We start from the raw sequence: 19,906 nt of genomic DNA, 5'->3' as shown, positions 1-19,906 counted from the left end.
AAGAATCGCAATGCAAGCTTAGAGGATAAAATACAAATGCATTTATAATTGCTGTAAGAAGATTGAAGTTACATCATCATCATCGATTTGGAAGGGACCTTGGAGGTCTTCCAACCTGCTCAGGCAGGAAACCCTATACCATTTCAGACAAATGGTTGTCCAGTCTCTTCTTTAAAAAAATATACTTTATATTATTCCTTTTCCCTTTTTTTCTTTCACTTCTTTCTTATTTACTTATTTCTTTTTAACTTCCTTTTTATGTTATTCTATTTGCTTTGTAAAACACTTCTTTACTAAAAAGTATTTTTTCCAAAAAAAAATCCAATGTTCTCCAGAGAAATATATTATGTTAAGTCACAGCTGTTACCAAAATTGAATAGAAAATTGTTAAAGTATATCTAAAGTAAAAAAAAAATAGGTGGCCATAAAGTGATGTATTTCTTAGGTAAGAAACAGGAATATATATTTTTGAGATGTTTTGAACATTTAAACCAATCATCTCCATGCTGATTGGGAATTTTCTTAAATGGTAGTTAAAGAAGGCTATTTTACCACAAGAAAAAGCTGGATTTAAATTATTCTTATCTTTTAAACTAGTCATTGTCAGAACAACTGATTATTATACAGTATTATGCATTTCTTGCCTTGCTAGTCCAAATTACACAAACACAATCACTGAACGCAGATTGTGAGAAGGTAATAATAAAATATTCCCTAGATTTCATTCAACACCATTCATCTCCCAACTATACTTTTTTTTAAATTAAATATATTCTTTTATTGGTCATACTTGAAGCACATACCTTTGGGATAAAGCAATCGCTCTGTGGTTTCTACAGTTCTGCTTCATTTTATTTATTACAATTCTCATTTAGTCTTAATTCAACAAGCAAGTTCAAGTACATCTTGAAGTTCAGATACTCAATAAAAGGTCTCTTAAAAATCTTCTACCTGTCCACCAAATCCCTCAAGCACACAAAGAAGTTCAGAGTTTCTCTCTAAAATATATTTCAAACAAGCAAGCTTTAGTTTTTGACCTTCTTGGATTAAGGGATTGTTATCACAGGATAATGGCTGTGTAAACAAGTCTAGCTTGACTACGGAGGCATCTGAATCTTAGCTATTCTCTCAGAGGTCCTTCTCAGTCAGTACTGTATTTTCTTGTTTAAATAAGTCTTGTCTTTCAGAAACTTTTAAATGTGTCTCTGGCTGAGACAACATCAGACAACAAGGAAATAATGAATTATTATTAAATTGGCATGAAGATGAGGAATCAGGCAGTCAAAATTTAGATTTAATGGACATACCGTACATCCAAATTCTGGATTAGCCCAAAGCCCTACTGTATTTTGTTCACCTAGGATCTTTCTCACATAGTTATTGAGATTATTTTATCACAAACAAGATACAGGTGAAACTCGAAAAATTAGAATATCGTGCAAAAGTTCATTTATTTCAGTAATGCAACTGAAAAGGGGTGTTCTGTTCCAGCCTACTACCGGCCCTGCAGAAATGTCAGGGACAACCCCTTTTCAAAAGTCAATAGGCTGAAAGTAAGCCAGCCAAATTTATTTACACAAAGGAAACGAAACAGATCCAAAACAGAGCAAAACAAAATCAGAATCAGAAGCTGTTCAAACGGTTGCCTTCAGCAACCAGCACCTCCCACACATTCCCCGTTTAAACACAGTTTCAAGGCGTGGCTTCTCTTTGCCTCCTCCCGAGGTGCCTCATTGCCCTCCTTTGTTCACTCCTGCTTATCTGCCTCCTGCTTCGGGCATCCTTGAACAAAGCCAGTTGTGAAAGATCTTCGTCCAAGCTTTCAGGCTCACACAGCTGGGTCTGAGGAGGAACAAGACGGGAGGGGCTTGGCTGAGAGCTGTGTGATGCCTCAGAACTTTCCTCTGCAGGCTCTCCAATCCCCTCCTCCTCCTCCTCCTCCTCCTCAGAATTGTCTGATTCAGCTGCCGAACCCACAGGCTGACACTGAATCACAACAAGGGGAAACTAATATATGAGATAGACTCATTATATGCAAAGCAAGATAGTTCAAGCCCTGATTTGTCATAATTGTGATGATTATGGCGTACAGCTCATGAAAACCCCAAATCCACAATCTCAGAAAATTAGACTATTACATGCAATCAATAAAACAAGGAGTGTACATAGAACAATATCGAACCTCTGAAAAGTATAAGCATGCATATGTACTTAGTACTTGGTTTGGGCCCCTTTTGCAGCAATTACTGCCTCAATGCGGCGTGGCATGGAAGCTATCAGCCTGTGGCACTGCTGAGGTGTTATAGAAGACCAGGATGCTTCAATAGCGGCCTTCAGCTCTTCTGCATTGTTTGGTCTCATGTCTCTCATCTTTCTCTTGGCAATGCCCCATAGATTCTCTATGGGGTTCAGGTCAGACGAGTTTGCTGGCCAATCAAGCACAGTAATCCCACGGTCATTGAACCAGGTTTTGGTGCTTTTGGCAGTGTGGGCAGGTGCCAAGTCCTACTGGAAAATGAAGTCAGCATCCCCATAAAGCTCGTCTGCGGAAGGAAGCATGAAGTGCTCCAAAATCTCCTGGTAGATGGCTGCGTTGACCCTGGACTTAATGAAGCACAGTGGACCAACACCAGCAGATGACATGGCTCCCCAAATCAACACAGACTGTGGAAACTTCACACTGGACTTCAAGCATCTTGCAGTGTGTGCCTCTCCATTCCTCCTCCAGGCTCTGGCTCCTTGGTTTCCAAATGAGATGCAAAAGTTGCTCTCATCAGAAAAGAGGACTTTGGACCACTGAGCAACAGACCAGGTCTGTTTTTCTTTAGCCCAGGTAAGACGCTTCTGACGTTGTTTGTTGTTCAGGAGCGGCTTGACAAGAGGAATACGACATTTGAAGCCCAAGTCCAGGATCCGTCTGTGTGTGGTGGCTCTTGATGCACTGACTCCAGCCTCAGTCCACTCCTTGTGAAAGTCCCCAACACTTTTGAATGGCCTTTTCCTGACAATCCTCTCCAGCCTGCGGTCATCCCTGCTGCTTGTACACCTTTTTCCTCCACACTTTTCCCTTCCACATAACTTTCTATTAATGTGCTTTGATACAGCTCTTTGGGAACATCCAACTTCTTTTGCAATTACCTTTTGAGGCTTTCCCTCCTTATGGAGGGTGTCAATGATGGTTTTCTGCACAACTGTCAGGTCAGCAGTCTTCCCCATGATTGTGATTCTTACTGAACCAGACTGAGAGATCATTTAAAGGCTCAGGAACCCGTTGCAGGTGTTATGGCTTAATTAGCTGATTAGAGTGGGACACTTTGAGCCTAGAATATTGCACCTTTTCACAATATTCTAATTTTCTGAGATTGTGGATTTGGGGTTTTCATGAGCTGTACGCCATAATCATCACAATTATGACAAATCAGGGCTTGAACTATCTTGCTTTGCATGTAATGTGTCTATCTCATATATTAGTTTCCCCTTTTAAGTTGCATTACTGAAATAAATGAACTTTTGCACAATATTCTAATTTTTTGAGTTTCACCTGTGTATGGACAGTTAATATTCAGTTGCCCTTTAGAAATAGGCATTCACAAGGCTTGTACTTCCAGTTGTGATTAGTTGCCACTGAGTCATCATGGTGAGCGATTACTGAGTGCCTTATTATCTAGTCATTTCCTCCTTCCCATCCCAATAATATCACATGAACTGGTAATCTGTCCATGCATTCTGGTCCTGTCCTCTTGTCATCTGACACTCAGCTTCCTTCTTTATCCAATTCATTATTTGAGGACAGTCAGGAAGAAGGAAACTGTGGGGTCCTTGATGTTCTCTGAGCTTGGTTGCTTTCTTGCAGACATTTCATAACCCAACTAGCTAACGTTATCAGTGTTGGTGTAGAATTGATGGTGTTACATAGATGGGTAATGAAACATCTGCAAAAACTCATCAAGCTCTGAGAGCATCAGGGACCCCATAGATCAACCCCAAGCTATAAAAATTATCTTCTAAGGGAAGAAACTGGACACACAGGGAATGATTTTTGTTATGGCTTCCAAAGCAGATCACATAGGATTGTAACTGACAAGGACAATTAATGCATATGAAATAGCCTCTTCTTATCAATGTTGTCTTGTCAATGGGGATAATGAAAGACGAACATGATTAACTTTTTCTCACATAGGGACAAAAATCCCTGAGCAAGACTCATTGAGAGCCATACTGTGGTTCCATTTTCAAAAGCCAGCAAAAATGAACCAGTCTACAAAATAATCACAGAATGCAGAATCACAATCACAAGTTCAGGGAGCTAAAATAAATGCTGTCTAGTTTACAGATATGGGAGAGAAATAATAAATAAAATGAAGACCCTAAAAGAGAAAAGAAATCAAACCTAGGGATTGGAAAACAGGTCAAACAAGATCATTTATGAATCCAAAATTACACACACAGGCTAGATTGGATTTTCAAGCTGTTTGCTTAAATCAAATATACCTAATTGAATTTGAAGATGTATTAACCCCAGTGTTGTAACAAAGGAAATACATGATTGAATGTGCAGGCTTATCAATTCGAGAAAGAGGAAGTCTTAATCAATAAAATGTGTATGTGCATTTTAAACATTATGTTGACATGAGAGCAACTAAGAAGGCCTACTGGTGTATGCTAAATTTTACTCTCCTGCCTTGGAGCTGTTGATATTTCCAGCAGTTCATGCTAGGCAGCCTTCCCAGAAAATGGCTCACTCTATGAATAATCCCACCCGCCCACCCCCGGCCCGGCCTAAATGTCTGCCCCTCCTCTTTGGAAACCTGAATATTTCAAAACACACAAGTTAATTAACCTGACATCTGAATGGAATCAGCTTTTAATGCTATTCCTTTTGTCTGCAACTTACAGAAATTCAAATATGTTAATATTTCATTGTCTTCTAGGCAATAGATATATATCAAAAGGCATTCTCTAAGTGAGTCAGAACCAAGTAGATAAAATTACTGCTGTAAAACATAGGAAATATATTTCCTGCCAGGACAGGCGAATGTTCCTTTATGGGTATCTTTTCCTGGCTTGCAAGCACTTTGTTTTCCTATCATATTCTGCTTTCATCAGGGTAATACCCCACGCAGGCACATCTACTGGACAGTATGATGTACATAAAAAGAGGAAGAGCTTCAGTTGTGTGGACCAAGCCACAATCTTGATTTTTTTTTACACACACACACACACACACACACACACACACACACACACACACACAACTGTACAGCCTTTCTTCTCCCCCCCACCCCTCAATTTGTCTCTCTTAGTTAAATGCTGGATAGGATGTTTTTCTTTAAATAAACACTTACTCAACAGTGCATAATGCAATACATGCATTATTACAAATTGCAACATGAGGAACATACTAAACACTCACATGTATTACACAGTTCAACAAAAAAAAATTCTGTTAAAATAAACAGGTGAAATCACTTGATTCCACTTGCTTTAAAGATTCATTTAATGCACTAAACACTAATGTAAAATCAACCTTATTATAGCCTAATTGGGAAGCATATATCACTCTGCATTGTTTACCAAGGTCCAAAGTTTAGCTGGCAGCTATTGTCTGATTACATTTACTTATGCATTTTTTTGGTTAAATTTTTGTGTTGTTAAATCCACATAAACTCATAGCAGCTTACAATCCATATAAAACATAAAATAGCAATGGTAGCAACACCACAGTAAAACAAGATAATCATCCACAGTAATAATCTACATCATGGCTGCTATAAGGTCTCCAAGGTTAAACATTAAAATGCACACAATAAGATCAAAAACAGCCAACAACTTGACTAAGCATCTGAGTACCTTACACCGTAAATTCATGTTAATATTTCCATCCAAGATAACCATCAAGGACCCAAATCCCTCTAGAACCATTTCATCCTTACTGCTTTCCAGAAGCTCTATTTCATGAAGGATAATCAATACTCAATGGAAGGCTATTCCATGAAGCTTGGGCCATTACAGGGAACAAACTTTTTGGATCACTCCAAAGGCCTAATTATTTGGGACTCATAATGCCAATCAAGTACACCATGAATAAACCATAGGCAGCAAGCAGAAGAACAAGCCTCTGTAACCATGGCATTCTCCAGCAAGTGGCTCTGGGAGAAAAGTTTTTCCAATGTAAGTAGTAATATATGGTCATCATAATGGGCAGCTATTTGACAGCCATATCAGTAGTATCTAGGCTAATGTAGTTCATCTCTATTGGAAAGATCGCTGTTCTGAACTATGTGAATGAATGAATGAATGAACTTTTATTATCCAAGTACAACATCTGTACAGTGAGATTGGCTGAGCATCCCTTCGTGCCCCCCCCACAACTCACAGTGACAACAAACCCACCATCTTGTTACACCATGTGAGCTAATTGCACAACACACTGGCCTCGCAAGTCAATCATACATAAAGTTATTTCCCATTCAGGAACCTGACAGCCCATGGATATTTGCATTTGATTTCTTTATAAATATGGGATTCGGGCACTGAGATTCCAGTGCTATACTGTAAAATGAATCCACCATCCATTATCCTCAACTTCTATTATACTTAATAATTAAAATCATCCAGGAGAAAGGAGGACAACTCAAAATCCAGGGGAAGTACTGCTGGGTTTTTCCAGATGTTTCATATGGGCCAGTGTTTCCAATTGTGCTATTGAAGAGATGGGGGGAGGGGGGTTTGCAGCCATCAGCCGAAGATCAGTCTAAGATAATGTTTCTCAATCTTGACCATTTTAAGACCTGTGGACCTCAACACCAAGAATTCCTCAGTCAGAAAAACAAATTATAGATATAGTGGAGGGAGAATTCTCAGAGATGAAGTCCATACATCTGGAGGGTGCTTGGTCTAATATCTTTAACTGATCAAATTGTGCTTTGAAAGTTTAATGCTAGTTTTCATAAACAAAAACTAGCTTAGATGTAAACAAAGGAACCAATCCACCCATTAGGGTTGAACACTGTCTTGTCTATCTGAGATTTCATGTCATATTCCATTACCCAAATTACTCAGTTTGCACCTTTTCATACCTAGGAAGCTATTTATGTCAGATTCAGCTATTTGTCTGCTGAGACCAACATTTCTGACTTTGAGAACTTTCTAGGAACTCAAGCAGAGGACTTTCTCATTATATGCTACTAGGTATCTAAGACTGATCCTAGGACTTTCTGGCATAAGAGCATATGACTTACTGTTGAGTCTTGGTTGTTCCCTCAAAAAGTCATTGCTCACCTGGGAAATTAGCCATTCCAGCTGAATTTGTCCCTCATACACACCGAAACCCACAAAAGGCTAATTCCTGGTCCAATAATGCAGCAATTAAAACAGAGAGTATCTTTAAAGCGCTTTCAACTCCTTTTTTAAAAAAATGCTAAATGCCTGTTTATTTATATATCTCCCTTTGGTGAAAAGGTCAGGAGAAAAATCACCTCTTTGGTCACCGTTGCTAAGCAACCTCTTTCAAAAGTCCTGCATCACTGATCAAGCATATTATGTTCCACTGACTGGCTTCAGAATAAATATGAATAACATCTTACCTGTTCTTCTTCAAGAAGTGAGGAAAGGTGCCCACTTCCAGGCAGATAGCCAGAGATCCAAAGCCATCTGTTATGCTTGATACTTCTTAACCAGAAAAAAAGAAAGAAAGAAAGGATACGGCCTGGGACCACAGGTTTCCTGTTCACAAGTGCAAAAGACAGCTCTGTCTTCAGAAACACAAGAGAAGGCTTGATAAGATGTTGTCCAAAACGGAGTGACATGTTCAGCCCTTTTAATGTACAGAATCTGTGGAGGAGAATGTTGGAAAAGTTAATGTGTGTCTTATTTTATCATGCAAGCAAGATCACTGATAGGATCTTTTCAATTCCTGGAGCTCCATACTTTTTTTGTTGTTGTTCTGTTCTGTTTTTGGCATTTCCCTGCTTGAATCTTTTCAAAGAAACATCTGTGTCTTGGGCAAGTGAACATTAGTTTGCAAGTTTTTCATCAGTGTATCTCTGTGCTAATTGGACATGTTTGATGTTTGCTAAGGATGGCTAAATAAGCAACCACAAGTTTCCCTGTAGGAGAAAATACAATTTTAAAAAATAATAATAATAAAAGTATTATATCATTGTTGATGTCTGCAAATTGCCTAGAAATAATTTGTATCTTAAAGGGAAAGATATAGAGAACTGATAGTCTTGTCCACCGTAGCTTATTAATGGCAAAGAATTTATCTAACTGGTACTTCATTTTTTACATTCCATCTACTTTAGCATAGCTCCCTGTTGAGCTCCGGATGGCTCCCGACCTTCGCTCTTTCCGGCGGGACCTGAAGACTTGGCTATTTGAACTTGCCGGCCTGGACTGAGGGACTGGGATTTTAGATTTTAAATTTTAAATTTTAGAACGTGTTTTATTGTTTAGGGCTACTTGGTTTAATTTATTTTATTTTTTGTATATTATGTGTTGTATATAGTGTTTTAATTGCCCTGTACCGCCCTGAGTCCTTCGGGAGAGGGGCGGTATATAAATCCTAATAATAATAATAATAATAATAATAATAATAATAATAATAATAATAATAATAATAATAATAATAATAATAATAATAATAATAATAATACTAGGCTGCCAAAATCCAGAAAGGCCATTAGGAAGCAGCAAAGAGAACATAGAACATCAGAGTCAGAAGGGACTTTGGAGGTCTTTTAGTCCAACCCCCTGCTCAAGCAAAAAAACCTTATATCATCCTGGACAACTGGTTTGTTCATTGCTTCTTGAAAACCTCCAGTGATGGAGCACCCACAACTTCCAGAGATAAGCTGTTCCCCTGATTATCTGTCCTCACTGTCAAGAGAGATAAAGAACACCTAACTGTTTATTGACATCTAATAATCCTCAGTACTTCTGCAACTCTCATTTGATAGTTCTGAACTAACCATCTCTGCAGTGATACCAAGAAAACTGCATGGTCTGGTCCATGAACTCATCAGAAATAATTTTATTTAAAAAAAATAGCACTTGAATTGCCCCTGAATAAGGTAAAGGTAAAGGTAAAGGTTCCCCCGGACATGCGTGCTAGTCGTTTCCGACTCTAGGGGCCGGTGCTCATCTCCGTTTCATAGCCGAAGAGCCAGCGTTTGTCCAAGGACGTCTCCGTGGTCATGTGGCCGGCATGACTAGATGCCAAAGGCGCACGGAATGCTGTTACCTTCCCACCGTAGTGGTCCCTATTTTTCTACTTGCATTTTTACGTGCTTTCGAACTGCTAGGTGGGCAGAAGCTGGGACGAGTAACAGGCGCTCACTCTGTTACGCGGCACTCGGGATTCGACCCGCCAAACTGCCGACCTTCTGATCGACAAGCTCAGCGTCCTAACCCACTGAGCCACCGCGTCTGGCAAAAAATGCAGTGCCCAGAGAAGAGATGTCACACAGGCAACTAGATGTATCCATTACTACCTAGGCCAGTGGTGGCAAACCTATGGCACACATGCCAGAGGTGGCACTCAGAGCCCTCTCTATAGGCCCCAGCCCTGCCTCCCCTCGCAGCTCCCTCCTCACCAGCAGCCCCCCTGGAGGAGAGTCACCCCCGAGTGCAGCCTGTGCGGAGCAGTGCAACCAAGGACATGGCAACTGGGTAGCGAGGACAAGACTCCACCCTCGTGCTCTGTCACACACAGTTGATGCTTCAGGGCGCAGGCGGAGGGCATGGCTGCCATAGCACTGCTGGGCCGCCTGGGCAATCTGCTGCAGCAGGCTGTGGAGGCGGTGGGTGGCCCAGCGAGCGGATTGGGCAGGGAGCTAGGGTGGGGCAGGGTAGGGGTAGGGCAGGGGGTAGGGCTGGGGGCAGAGCGGGGGGCCAGGGCCGGTTTTTGGGCATTCGGTCTGTAAAAAGTTCACCATCACTGACCTAGTCCATGGCATGCTGAACCAATTTGACCTTCTGATGGGAGAAATTACAATTTGTCATTGTTGGGCAGAATTTCTGCAATAAAAATAAATGTTTTGCCAATAATGATGTTTTTGTTTCAAACAATACCTATTCTAGCAACTGATACACCATTGAAACAATGAGAGAAAAGCATACTTAACTTTGTATGGCAAGGGGGGAAAATCAAGAGTATAAGCATACCTTTTGAATCACCTTTTTATTATATTTCCATGTTATCAACAAGCTCCAAATTATTCATTTTTTAAAAAAAACAACAGCCTTGCTTTGGCTTGCCTTGGCTTGCCTTATCTTGAGCTTTTCTAATCCATAGTTAGGCCAAGATTTAACTGCTGTGTTGTCTTAAGGGACATCTGACCAGCATAAGCCTCACTTTGTTAAACATCTTTGGATGTACCGTATATACTTGAGTATAAGCCGACTCGAGTATAAGCCGAGACCCCCAATTTCACCCCCAAAAACTGGAAAAAGTTATTGACTCGAGTATAAGCCGATCCGCCGTTCTGCAAGCCTGAATACACAGGAATACCCTGTGTGGCCGCGGCTCGTCGGCAGGTCTCCGTTCCTCCTGCCGACCTTTGGGGAGGTTTGGGCGCCTCCCCAAACCTCCCCAAACGTCGGCAGGTCTCCGTTCCTCCTGCCGACCTTTGGGGAGGTTTGGGCGCCTCCCCAAACCTCCCCAAACCTCGGCAGGTCTCCGTTCCTCCTGCCGACCTTTGGGGAGGTTTGGGCGCCTCCCCAAACCTCCCCAAACCTCGGCAGGTCTCCGTTCCTCCTGCCGACCTTTGGGGAGGTTTGGGCGCCTCCCCAAACCTCGGCAGGTCTCCGTTCCTCCTGCCGACCTTTGGGGAGGTTTGGGCGCCTCCCCAAACCTCCCCAAACCTCGGCAGGTCTCCGTTCCTCCTGCCGACCTTTGGGGAGGTTTGGGCGCCTCCCCAAACCTCGGCAGGTCTCCGTTCCTCCTGCCGACCTTTGGGGAGGTTTGGGCGCCTCCCCAAACCTCTGCAGGTCTCCGTTCCTCCGCGCAGACCTGCCGACCTTTGGGGAGGTTTGGGCGCCTCCCCAAACCTCGGCAGGTCTCCGTTCCTCCTGCCGACCTTTGGGGAGGTTTGGGCGCCTCCCCAAACCTCCCCAAACCTCGGCAGGTCTCCGTTCCTCCTGCCGACCTTTGGGGAGGTTTGGGCGCCTCCCCAAACCTCGGCAGGTCTCCGTTCCTCCTGCCGACCTTTGGGGAGGTTTGGGCGCCTCCCCAAACCTCGGCAGGTCTCCGTTCCTCCTGCCGACCTTTGGGGAGGTTTGGGCGCCTCCCCAAACCTCCCCAAACCTCGGCAGGTCTCCGTTCCTCCTGCCGACCTTTGGGGAGGTTTGGGCGCCTCCCCAAACCTCGGCAGGTCTCCGTTCCTCCGCACAGACCTGCCGACCTTTGGGGAGGTTTGGGCGCCTCCCCAAACCTCCCCAAACCTCGGCAGGTCTCCGTTCCTGTTTGGGGAGGTTTGGGCGCCTCCCCAAACCTCCCCAAACCTCGGCAGGTCTCCGTTCCTCCGCGCAGACCTGCCGACCTTTGGGGAGGTTTGGGCGCCTCCCCAAACGTCCCCAAACCTCGGCAGGTCTCCGTTCCTGTTTGGGGAGGTTTGGGCGCCTCCCCAAACCTCGGCAGGTCTCCGTTCCTCCGCGCAGACCTGCCGACCTTTGGGGAGGTTTGGGCGCCTCCCCAAACCTCCCCAAACCTCGGCAGGTCTCCGTTCCTGTTTGGGGAGGTTTGGGCGCCTCCCCAAACCTCGGCAGGTCTCCGTTCCTCCGCGCAGACCTGCCGACCTTTGGGGAGGTTTGGGCGCCTCCCCAAACGTCCCCAAACCTCGGCAGGTCTCCGTTCCTGTTTGGGGAGGTTTGGGCGCCTCCCCAAACCTCCCCAAACCTCGGCAGGTCTCTGTTCCTCCGCGCAGACCTGCCGACCTTTGGGGAGGTTTGGGCGCCTCCCCAAACCTCCCCAAACCTCGGCAGGTCTCCGTTCCTGTTTGGGGAGGTTTGGGCGCCTCCCCAAACCTCCCCAAACCTCGGCAGGTCTCCGTTCCTCCGCGCAGACCTGCCGACGTTTGGGGAGGTTTGGGGAGGCGCCCAAACCTCCCCAAAGGTCGGCAGGAAGAACGGAGACCTGCCGAGGTTTGGGGAGGTTTGGGGAGGCGCCCAAACCTCCCCAAAGGTCGGCAGGTCTGCGCGGAGGAACGGAGACCTGCCGAGGTTTGGGGAGGTTTGGGGAGGCGCCCAAACCTCCCCAAACAGGAACGGAGACCTGCCGAGGTTTGGGGAGGTTTGGGGAGGCGCCCAAACCTCCCCAAACCTCGGCAGGTCTGCGCGGAGGAACGGAGACCTGCCGAGGTTTGGGGAGGTTTGGGGAGGCGCCCAAACCTCCCCAAACAGGAACGGAGACCTGCCGAGGTTTGGGGAGGTTTGGGGAGGCGCCCAAACCTCCCCAAACGTCGGCAGGTCTGCGCGGAGGAACGGAGACCTGCCGAGGTTTGGGGAGGCGCCCAAACCTCCCCAAACAGGAACGGAGACCTGCCGAGGTTTGGGGACGTTTGGGGAGGCGCCCAAACCTCCCCAAAGGTCGGCAGGTCTGCGCGGAGGAACGGAGACCTGCCGAGGTTTGGGGAGGTTTGGGGAGGCGCCCAAACCTCCCCAAACAGGAACGGAGACCTGCCGAGGTTTGGGGACGTTTGGGGAGGCGCCCAAACCTCCCCAAAGGTCGGCAGGTCTGCGCGGAGGAACGGAGACCTGCCGAGGTTTGGGGAGGCGCCCAAACCTCCCCAAACAGGAACGGAGACCTGCCGAGGTTTGGGGAGGTTTGGGGAGGCGCCCAAACCTCCCCAAAGGTCGGCAGGAGGAACGGAGACCTGCCGAGGTTTGGGGAGGCGCCCAAACCTCCCCAAAGGTCGGCAGGAGGAACGGAGACCTGGGGAGGTTTGGGGAGGCGCCCAAACCTCCCCAAAGGTCGGCAGGAGGAACGGAGACCTGCCGAGGTTTGGGGAGGCGCCCAAACCTCCCCAAAGGTCGGCAGGAGGAACGGAGACCTGGGGAGGTTTGGGGAGGCGCCCAAACCTCCCCAAAGGTCGGCAGGAGGAACGGAGACCTGCCGAGGTTTGGGGAGGCGCCCAAACCTCCCCAAAGGTCGGCAGGAGGAACGGAGACCTGCCGAGGTTTGGGGAGGTTTGGGGAGGCGCCCAAACCTCCCCAAAGGTCGGCAGGAGGAACGGAGACCTGCCGAGGTTTGGGGAGGTTTGGGGAGGCGCCCAAACCTCCCCAAACGTCGGCAGGTCTGCGCGGAGGAACGGAGACCTGCCGAGGTTTGGGGAGGCGCCCAAACCTCCCCAAACGTCGGCAAGTCTCCGTTCCTCCGCGCCCTGCCTGCCTGCTTCTTTCCGCTGCGGAAAGAAGCAGGCAGGCAAGGCGCGGAGTTTGGGGAGGTGCGCGCGCACCTCCCCAAACCTCCCCAAACTTCGGCAGGTCTCGGACGGCGGTGGCTTGGGAGAGGTGCGGGCGATCCCGGAAGCACCAAAGCCTCGGCCGCGCACAAGTCCTCGGTAAGTTTTTTTTGTTGACTGGAGTATAAGCCGAAGTGGAATTTTTCAGCCCAAAAAGTGGGCTGAAAAATTCGGCTTATACTCAAGTATATACGGTAATTACTTTACAAGCTAAGATAGATATTTTGAATGGCAATGAAAATGGAAGACTCTCGTTAAGTGCCTTCTTTTTAAAGGGCTACAACATTTGAAAGGATTTTAATCTAAAAGCAAAAAAAGGTAATAAGATCGCAATCCAAGAAATTTTTAAATAAAGGGGATAGTGATTTTTTAAAAAAACATTTTTTTATGAAAGCACCTTTGAAAATAACAAAATTAAGTAGATGAACAGACCAGAGTTTTGTGGAAATACTGATTGTTTATTTTTTAATTATTTTTAAATAATTGCTGGATTTTACAAAACAAGAAGATAGGGATAATAAAAAAGCAGAAACCTGCCTTTTACTTTCATTACTACATTACTACTTTCATCAACATGCTTTCACCTTCTCACAATGGCAAATCCAAGAAACTCCTAAATTAGAAGAAGGACACAAAGATTCACTAGAACAACTTACAGATAAGGCATTTCACAGGATTCATTGCAGAAAGTATTGGAAGAATTTATTTATTTATTTATTTTTATTTTTATTAAATTAATTTAATTTGGCAAAGAGATGCCCACAATGGTTAAAAAGGAAATAGAAGAAGGATTTGCAAGAATAATAAAAAAGATGTGCAAGAAGTGAAGAAGAGTAAAAGTATCTGTAGGGCTTCTGTCTGCAGACTTGAAAAAAAATGGCAAAGTGAAACTTTTGGAAAATAAGAGTTATAAATAAAGAGATGGACAAAGGTTTGGACAATTTGCCTTTATTAGAACTGAGATGTTCTAATAAACATCTAATGTTCCAAGACAACATCAAGAACCTATCTCAGAAAAAGATTGTTACGTCTCTGAGATGACACTAAGACAGAGATCGGAAAGTTCCATATAATTAATACATATTTTTTCAAAATTAAGAAATGTTTCAAGAGAGGTCCTTGTGCACTTTATCAGGAGGAAGACAAGAGATCAAATTTTTCAGCAAGCATTTTAATGCTAGACTGAGGATTGGCAATGCAGATGTAATTGTACTTAAGGAAATTTCAATGAAAATACTATGCAAGAGAGAGAAAAAATTTTTTTCCTGAAAAATGTAAACAGAAGACAATCTATTTAGATGAGGTACGTTGGAAGGGATATTTTCACTTTTGAACAACAGAGATTCAAACTGCAATCTATGTAGGAAGCAAGATTCCCCCCCCCAAGATTTTAGAGCAGAACTGAAGAATATACAAATAGAAGTGACAATGACAGGTGAGACCAAATAAATAGCACAACAGATACAAGACATTAAAAAAAATCCACATTGTGTGCTGCAAGTACATAAATTATGATGTAACTTTAGAGAGAGGGGGCAAAATATAAATGTATCTATAACTACTGTCAAGAATAGGGTTCTTCAAACTTGGCCCTTTTATGACTTATGGACTTCAACTCCCAGAATTCCTCACCCAGGCACTCTGGCTGAGGAATTCTGGGAGTTGAAGTCCACAAGTCATAAAAGGGCCAAGTCTGAAGAACCCTGGTCAAGAATATGAAAATGCACTTCTTTACAATTTTTCTTTTCCTTTCCTCTCTTTTTATTTTCTACTTCTTTTCCTGTTTTTCATTCATTTTTCATTTTTCATTCCTTAGTATTTTTATTATCTGTCATGGTTTTTACCATTATTTAATTGAAATTTCAATAAACTTCAATAAAAAACATTTCAAAAAACCAATTTGATCTTCTGGATGGACTTCAATGTCTGCCACGTAGAGCAAATTGTAAAGATGTAATTGTAAAGTGATGAAGACAAGAATGACCATGACGGTACATCCTGGACCAAGAGAAGTTGCAATTCAAGCACAAGATGCCATTGGACAACATGGGCCCCTGGTGTTCAAGCAGAAGGTGAGAATCCAGGAGAACTCCCAGAGAACAAAGTAACTTGAAAGAGCGTAATTCAACCCTATGGAAAACTAGAAGATGATGATTTCTGGAGTGAGAAGGCTAATTAAACAACCCATTTCCTCCTAGCAGAATCTTGATTTATAACTTAGCTGATCCTCAGTTAGAGTTCAGTTATACACTATGAAGAAGGAGCACAGTGGTTCATGTGGTTAGGATCAGCAAGGGTTGATGATCAGCAAGGCCATGTTCAAGACCTGAGTGCTGCTGTGTGATGGGATGAGCTCCCGTCATATGCTCCAGCTCCTGCTGACCTAGCAGTTCGAAAGTGTGCATTCACAAGTAGATAGATACATACTACTTGAGTGGGTATGAGGACATGAAAGGAGCCCCCAACCGGGTATCCCCTGGGCAACAGTGATATCACTGGCTAATTCTTTTAACCCAGAAGTGCCCTGGGACTTCCGACAGAAAGGCAAGAGAACTATGAAGGGGTAGTTAACATGGAATGTGGAACAACTACAAAATTAAAAATTGGGAAATGAGGTCACAAGGGTCATTTCCTATCATTTATTTAACTTATGTACAGAATAAATCATGACAAATGATAGAATAGAAGAAATAGAAATTATAATTATAATTGCTGGAAGAAACATTAATAACCTAAAAACACCACATTGACTGCTGGAAGCAAAGAAAAGAGTCCCTTGCTGTAGGTACAAGAAGATGACCAGCTATTTAATATTACAGGGGGGGAAAAACCACACCATGATTGTGTCAGCATTGTGGTTCAACAGCACCAACCCAACACAAATAAGAAGTGAAGCTGAAGTAGTAACAGACTTTATCTTCTTACATCCCCAAATTTACAGGAATGGCGCCTGTAGCCATGAAATAATAAGATGTCTGATATTTGGGAAAAGACTATGAGAGATCCAGACTACATTAGTTCCGAGACATCACAATGATAACAAAGGTACATACTGACAAGGCCGCTGTTTTCCCAGTTGTAATATATGATTGCAAAAGGTAGAATATCAGAAAATCTGAACAAAGAAAAAATGATGCCTTTGAACAGCAGTTCTTGGAAAAAAAATGTTCAAAAATAACTTGCACAACAGGAACAAAAATTCAATATTAGATTAAATAAAACTTCTCTGCTCACTGGAATCTAAGAGTGTGGTATACTGGAATATAACAAAAAGGCAAGAGTCACTAAAAGATTGAAGGCAATTGAAAGATGCCAAAAAAGAGCAAAGTGGCTAAACAACACCGAGGTAGTGTTACTGATAGCATAAACAGAAGCTTACAAGAACTTAAAGAAGCAGTTAATGACAGACCAGTGAAATTACAGTATGTGTATCAAATCACAAAGAGCTAGAACCAATTGTTTCACTGAAGACTAAAAACAGAGATCAAAGAGCAAAAAAAGCCAACGATCTCAGTATTTAGAAATAAAAGTATGAAACTGATTAAAAAAGGTAAAGGTTCCCCTGCACATGCATGCTAGTCGTTTCCAACTCTAGGGTGCTCATCTCCGTTTCAAAGCCGAAGAGCCAGCGCTTGTCCGAGGACGTCTCCGTCGTCATATGGCCGGCATGACTAGATGCCAAAGGCACACAGAATGCTGTTACCTTCCCACCATAGTGGTCCCTATTTTTCTACTTGCATTTTTACGTGCTTTCGAACTGCTAGGTTGGCAGAAGATGAAACTGATTAGTATAAAACAGAGGCTAAACAAAAGAGGAAGAATTATTCAGATATATTTTAGTGATGGGTTTCTCCATTCTGCCTTGACACATCAGGCAAAGTGGAACAAGGGGAACCTAGATCAGGAGCACCATATCAACTTTCCAATGCTTGGATTGTCAGCTTATTTAAGGAAGGCAATGTCAGGAAACAAGAATCAGAATGATTTTGGAATGTACTTCAGTGTTGTTTAGATATTGTAGCAGAATATTGAAAAACTGTCAAAGGCCACCTTACTTTAACTTCTTCCTCATCTGAACTTCCGGGGCCGGGGGGGCATGGCAAACTGAAGACATCTTTGCTAAAACAGCCACTCTCAGGATCTTTATCGGTCCACCAGGAAGAACAAGGAAGATGCAAGTCGCCAATAGCACGACTGTCTTTCTGAGACTTTCTGCAGCAGTGACTCGTACCCAGATAGTGGAATGTCTTCTAGATCTCTTAAAGTAAAACTGCCATAAGTTACAGGCCAGAACAACCTGGAATTCTGGCACTTAGAAACAACCTAGAAGTGCTTTCAAAGATCTGGAAGAAAGCAGGCAAAGTCTTTGAACTTACTGACTGACATTGCAAGCCAGAGCAATAGGTGAAAGAGGCTGGGGGAGCTAATGTCTGTAAAATAAAATTGGTGAGTAAGAAAACAGGCAGCCAGGCATCAAGAGCACAAACACATAGCCAAACTGAAGAGGATGTTTCTTGCTACCCTCAGCAATAATAAATCCTTTGAGCAGAAGAGAAGGGAGCCAGGGAATAGACAAGGCCCAGTGCTTCAATAACCAAAGGTCAAGGGCATTCTAAATTACCATGTGAATAATTAAGGATTGTGGTCTAAGAGAGATGCAACACCCCCCCTTTTTTTCTTTTAGAGTAGCTCTGAACTTTACTAACTAAAACAGAACAAAAAACAAAGTCCTAAGTCAGAATGTAAAGCAAATAGCACAGAATGAAATACAGGTAGTCCTCATCTTATGACCACAATTGAGTTCCGATGGGGACGAAGGAATGGAGCTGTTGCAGCCAGGGACAGAGGCGGAGCCTGGGCCATCTGCCAGCCCCCAGATGGAAAGGCTGAGACCTCCATGGCAAGTGATTCAGGAGAGGAGGATCACATGGGGCCAGTGATTGATGCACAGGCGTGGCAGAGGGTGAGGAGAGGAAAACAGCGAGAGGCTATGGGCCGGTCTTCAGGGTGGAAGAGTCACCGCTGCTAACAGAACCCCACCCTCAGCTGTGGATAAAATGCAGGGTGGAGATGAATAGGTGTGGCAGAAAACTATTAGTCTCCCTGCCGGGCAGACAATTGTACTTAAAACTCTTGACTCTTGTTTGGAAACTTGCCGCAGTTTTCCTCAGATCCTGTAGTGCTGGGAGTCAGAGCGCCTTCTGAGCATGTGCGTGTGTCTTATGTCGGAAAACAGCCAGCTTGCCTGAAGGACACTTGCTGCAAGCGTGGTGAGAGACTGAGATTAACTCTTGGTTTTGGGAGACCACTGCAGGGGAAAAGGGAGCGAGCTCCGCTGTTTGGAGGCAACTAAAGACTTTAACAGTCGGCTGTGTGAAACTGCTGGCGTTCCTGAATAAAAGGAACGTTGGAGATTTATTGGTGCATCTGTTGTGTTTGGGAAGCCGGGTTAGAACAACTACCTGAATTCTAAGTTTTAGAAGGCAACAATAAACTGAGAGGAGCAAGAGGTTAAGATTATTACAGGTAGTCCTCGACTGACAACAATTTGTTTAGTGACCATTCGAAGTTACAACAGTATTTTTAAAAAGTGACTTATGATCGTTTTCCACACAACCGTTGCAGTATCCCCATGGACCCGTGATCAAAATTGAGAGATGCTTGGCAACCGACTCACATTTAGGATGGTTGCAGAGTCCCAGGGTCATGTGATCACCTTTTGCAACTTTCGTGAAAGCAATTTCAATGATTCACTTCTACCATGTTACTAACAACTGCAGTTGTTCACTTAACAGCTGTGATAAGAAAGGTCGTAAAATGGGGCAAAACTCACTTAACTACCTGTATTTTGTCTGTAAGCATCCATAACATTCAGATAAGACAACATCTTAACTTTATGTAGAAGCATCCTGGAATAAAGATAATATTTGCTCAGATTGTAAGAACACAATTTGGAGAGAAGAAAGCCCATCTCAGCATCCTTCAATTTGGGGCTGCATGTTGGACTGCAACACCAGAGAGGTGGATTAAACTTTCTTTGAATTACTCTCATACCAAGGCATCTGTGGAGCACCTATTGGGGAAGACTGCTCTACACAATGAAAATGGAAGAGAGTTTAACAATAATCCTTACTTGGTAAACTGCAACTCAAGGAATATTTCAGTAGTGATCTCATGCTTCAGAGCCCTTCGTGGAGCTATACTTTTGAAGATCTTTTATTGCAAAACATTCTCAATCATTTTAATATGCTAAACTTAACCGCCATTCTTTAAATATTTTGAAATATACGTCCTGTTCTCCAGTCCTGGAAGCCTGCTGTTCCTGACTGAAAAAACAGCTTTGAGTCTTCAAGGTTCTTGGTGGATCTGTTCTCTAGTGCCTTTTGAAGACATCCAAAGGAGTGGTCATCACCATGTCTTGGGTTAGTGAGTTCAACTAATTG

General features: G+C 43.7%; 1 protein-coding gene across 1 annotated transcript in view; it reads right to left on the bottom strand.

Annotated features, from left to right (window-relative positions):
* FHIT (fragile histidine triad diadenosine triphosphatase) overlaps window positions 1-19,906 on the bottom strand; it is a 1,015,625-nt gene that overhangs the window by 902,766 nt on the left and 92,953 nt on the right. Inside the window, exon 2 of the mRNA XM_081320223.1 lies at window positions 7,706-7,833. Within this exon, the coding sequence (XP_081176349.1) occupies window positions 7,706-7,808 (103 nt within the window). The 5' untranslated portion in view covers window positions 7,809-7,833. The remainder of the gene's footprint in view (window positions 1-7,705; window positions 7,834-19,906) is intronic.

This window comes from Vipera berus (assembly GCF_964194415.1).
Source record: "Vipera berus genome assembly, chromosome: 2".
Lineage (NCBI taxonomy): Eukaryota > Metazoa > Chordata > Lepidosauria > Squamata > Viperidae > Vipera > Vipera berus.
Note: the sequence above shows the minus strand (reverse complement) of the source record. Positions and strands in the feature narration are given on the sequence as shown.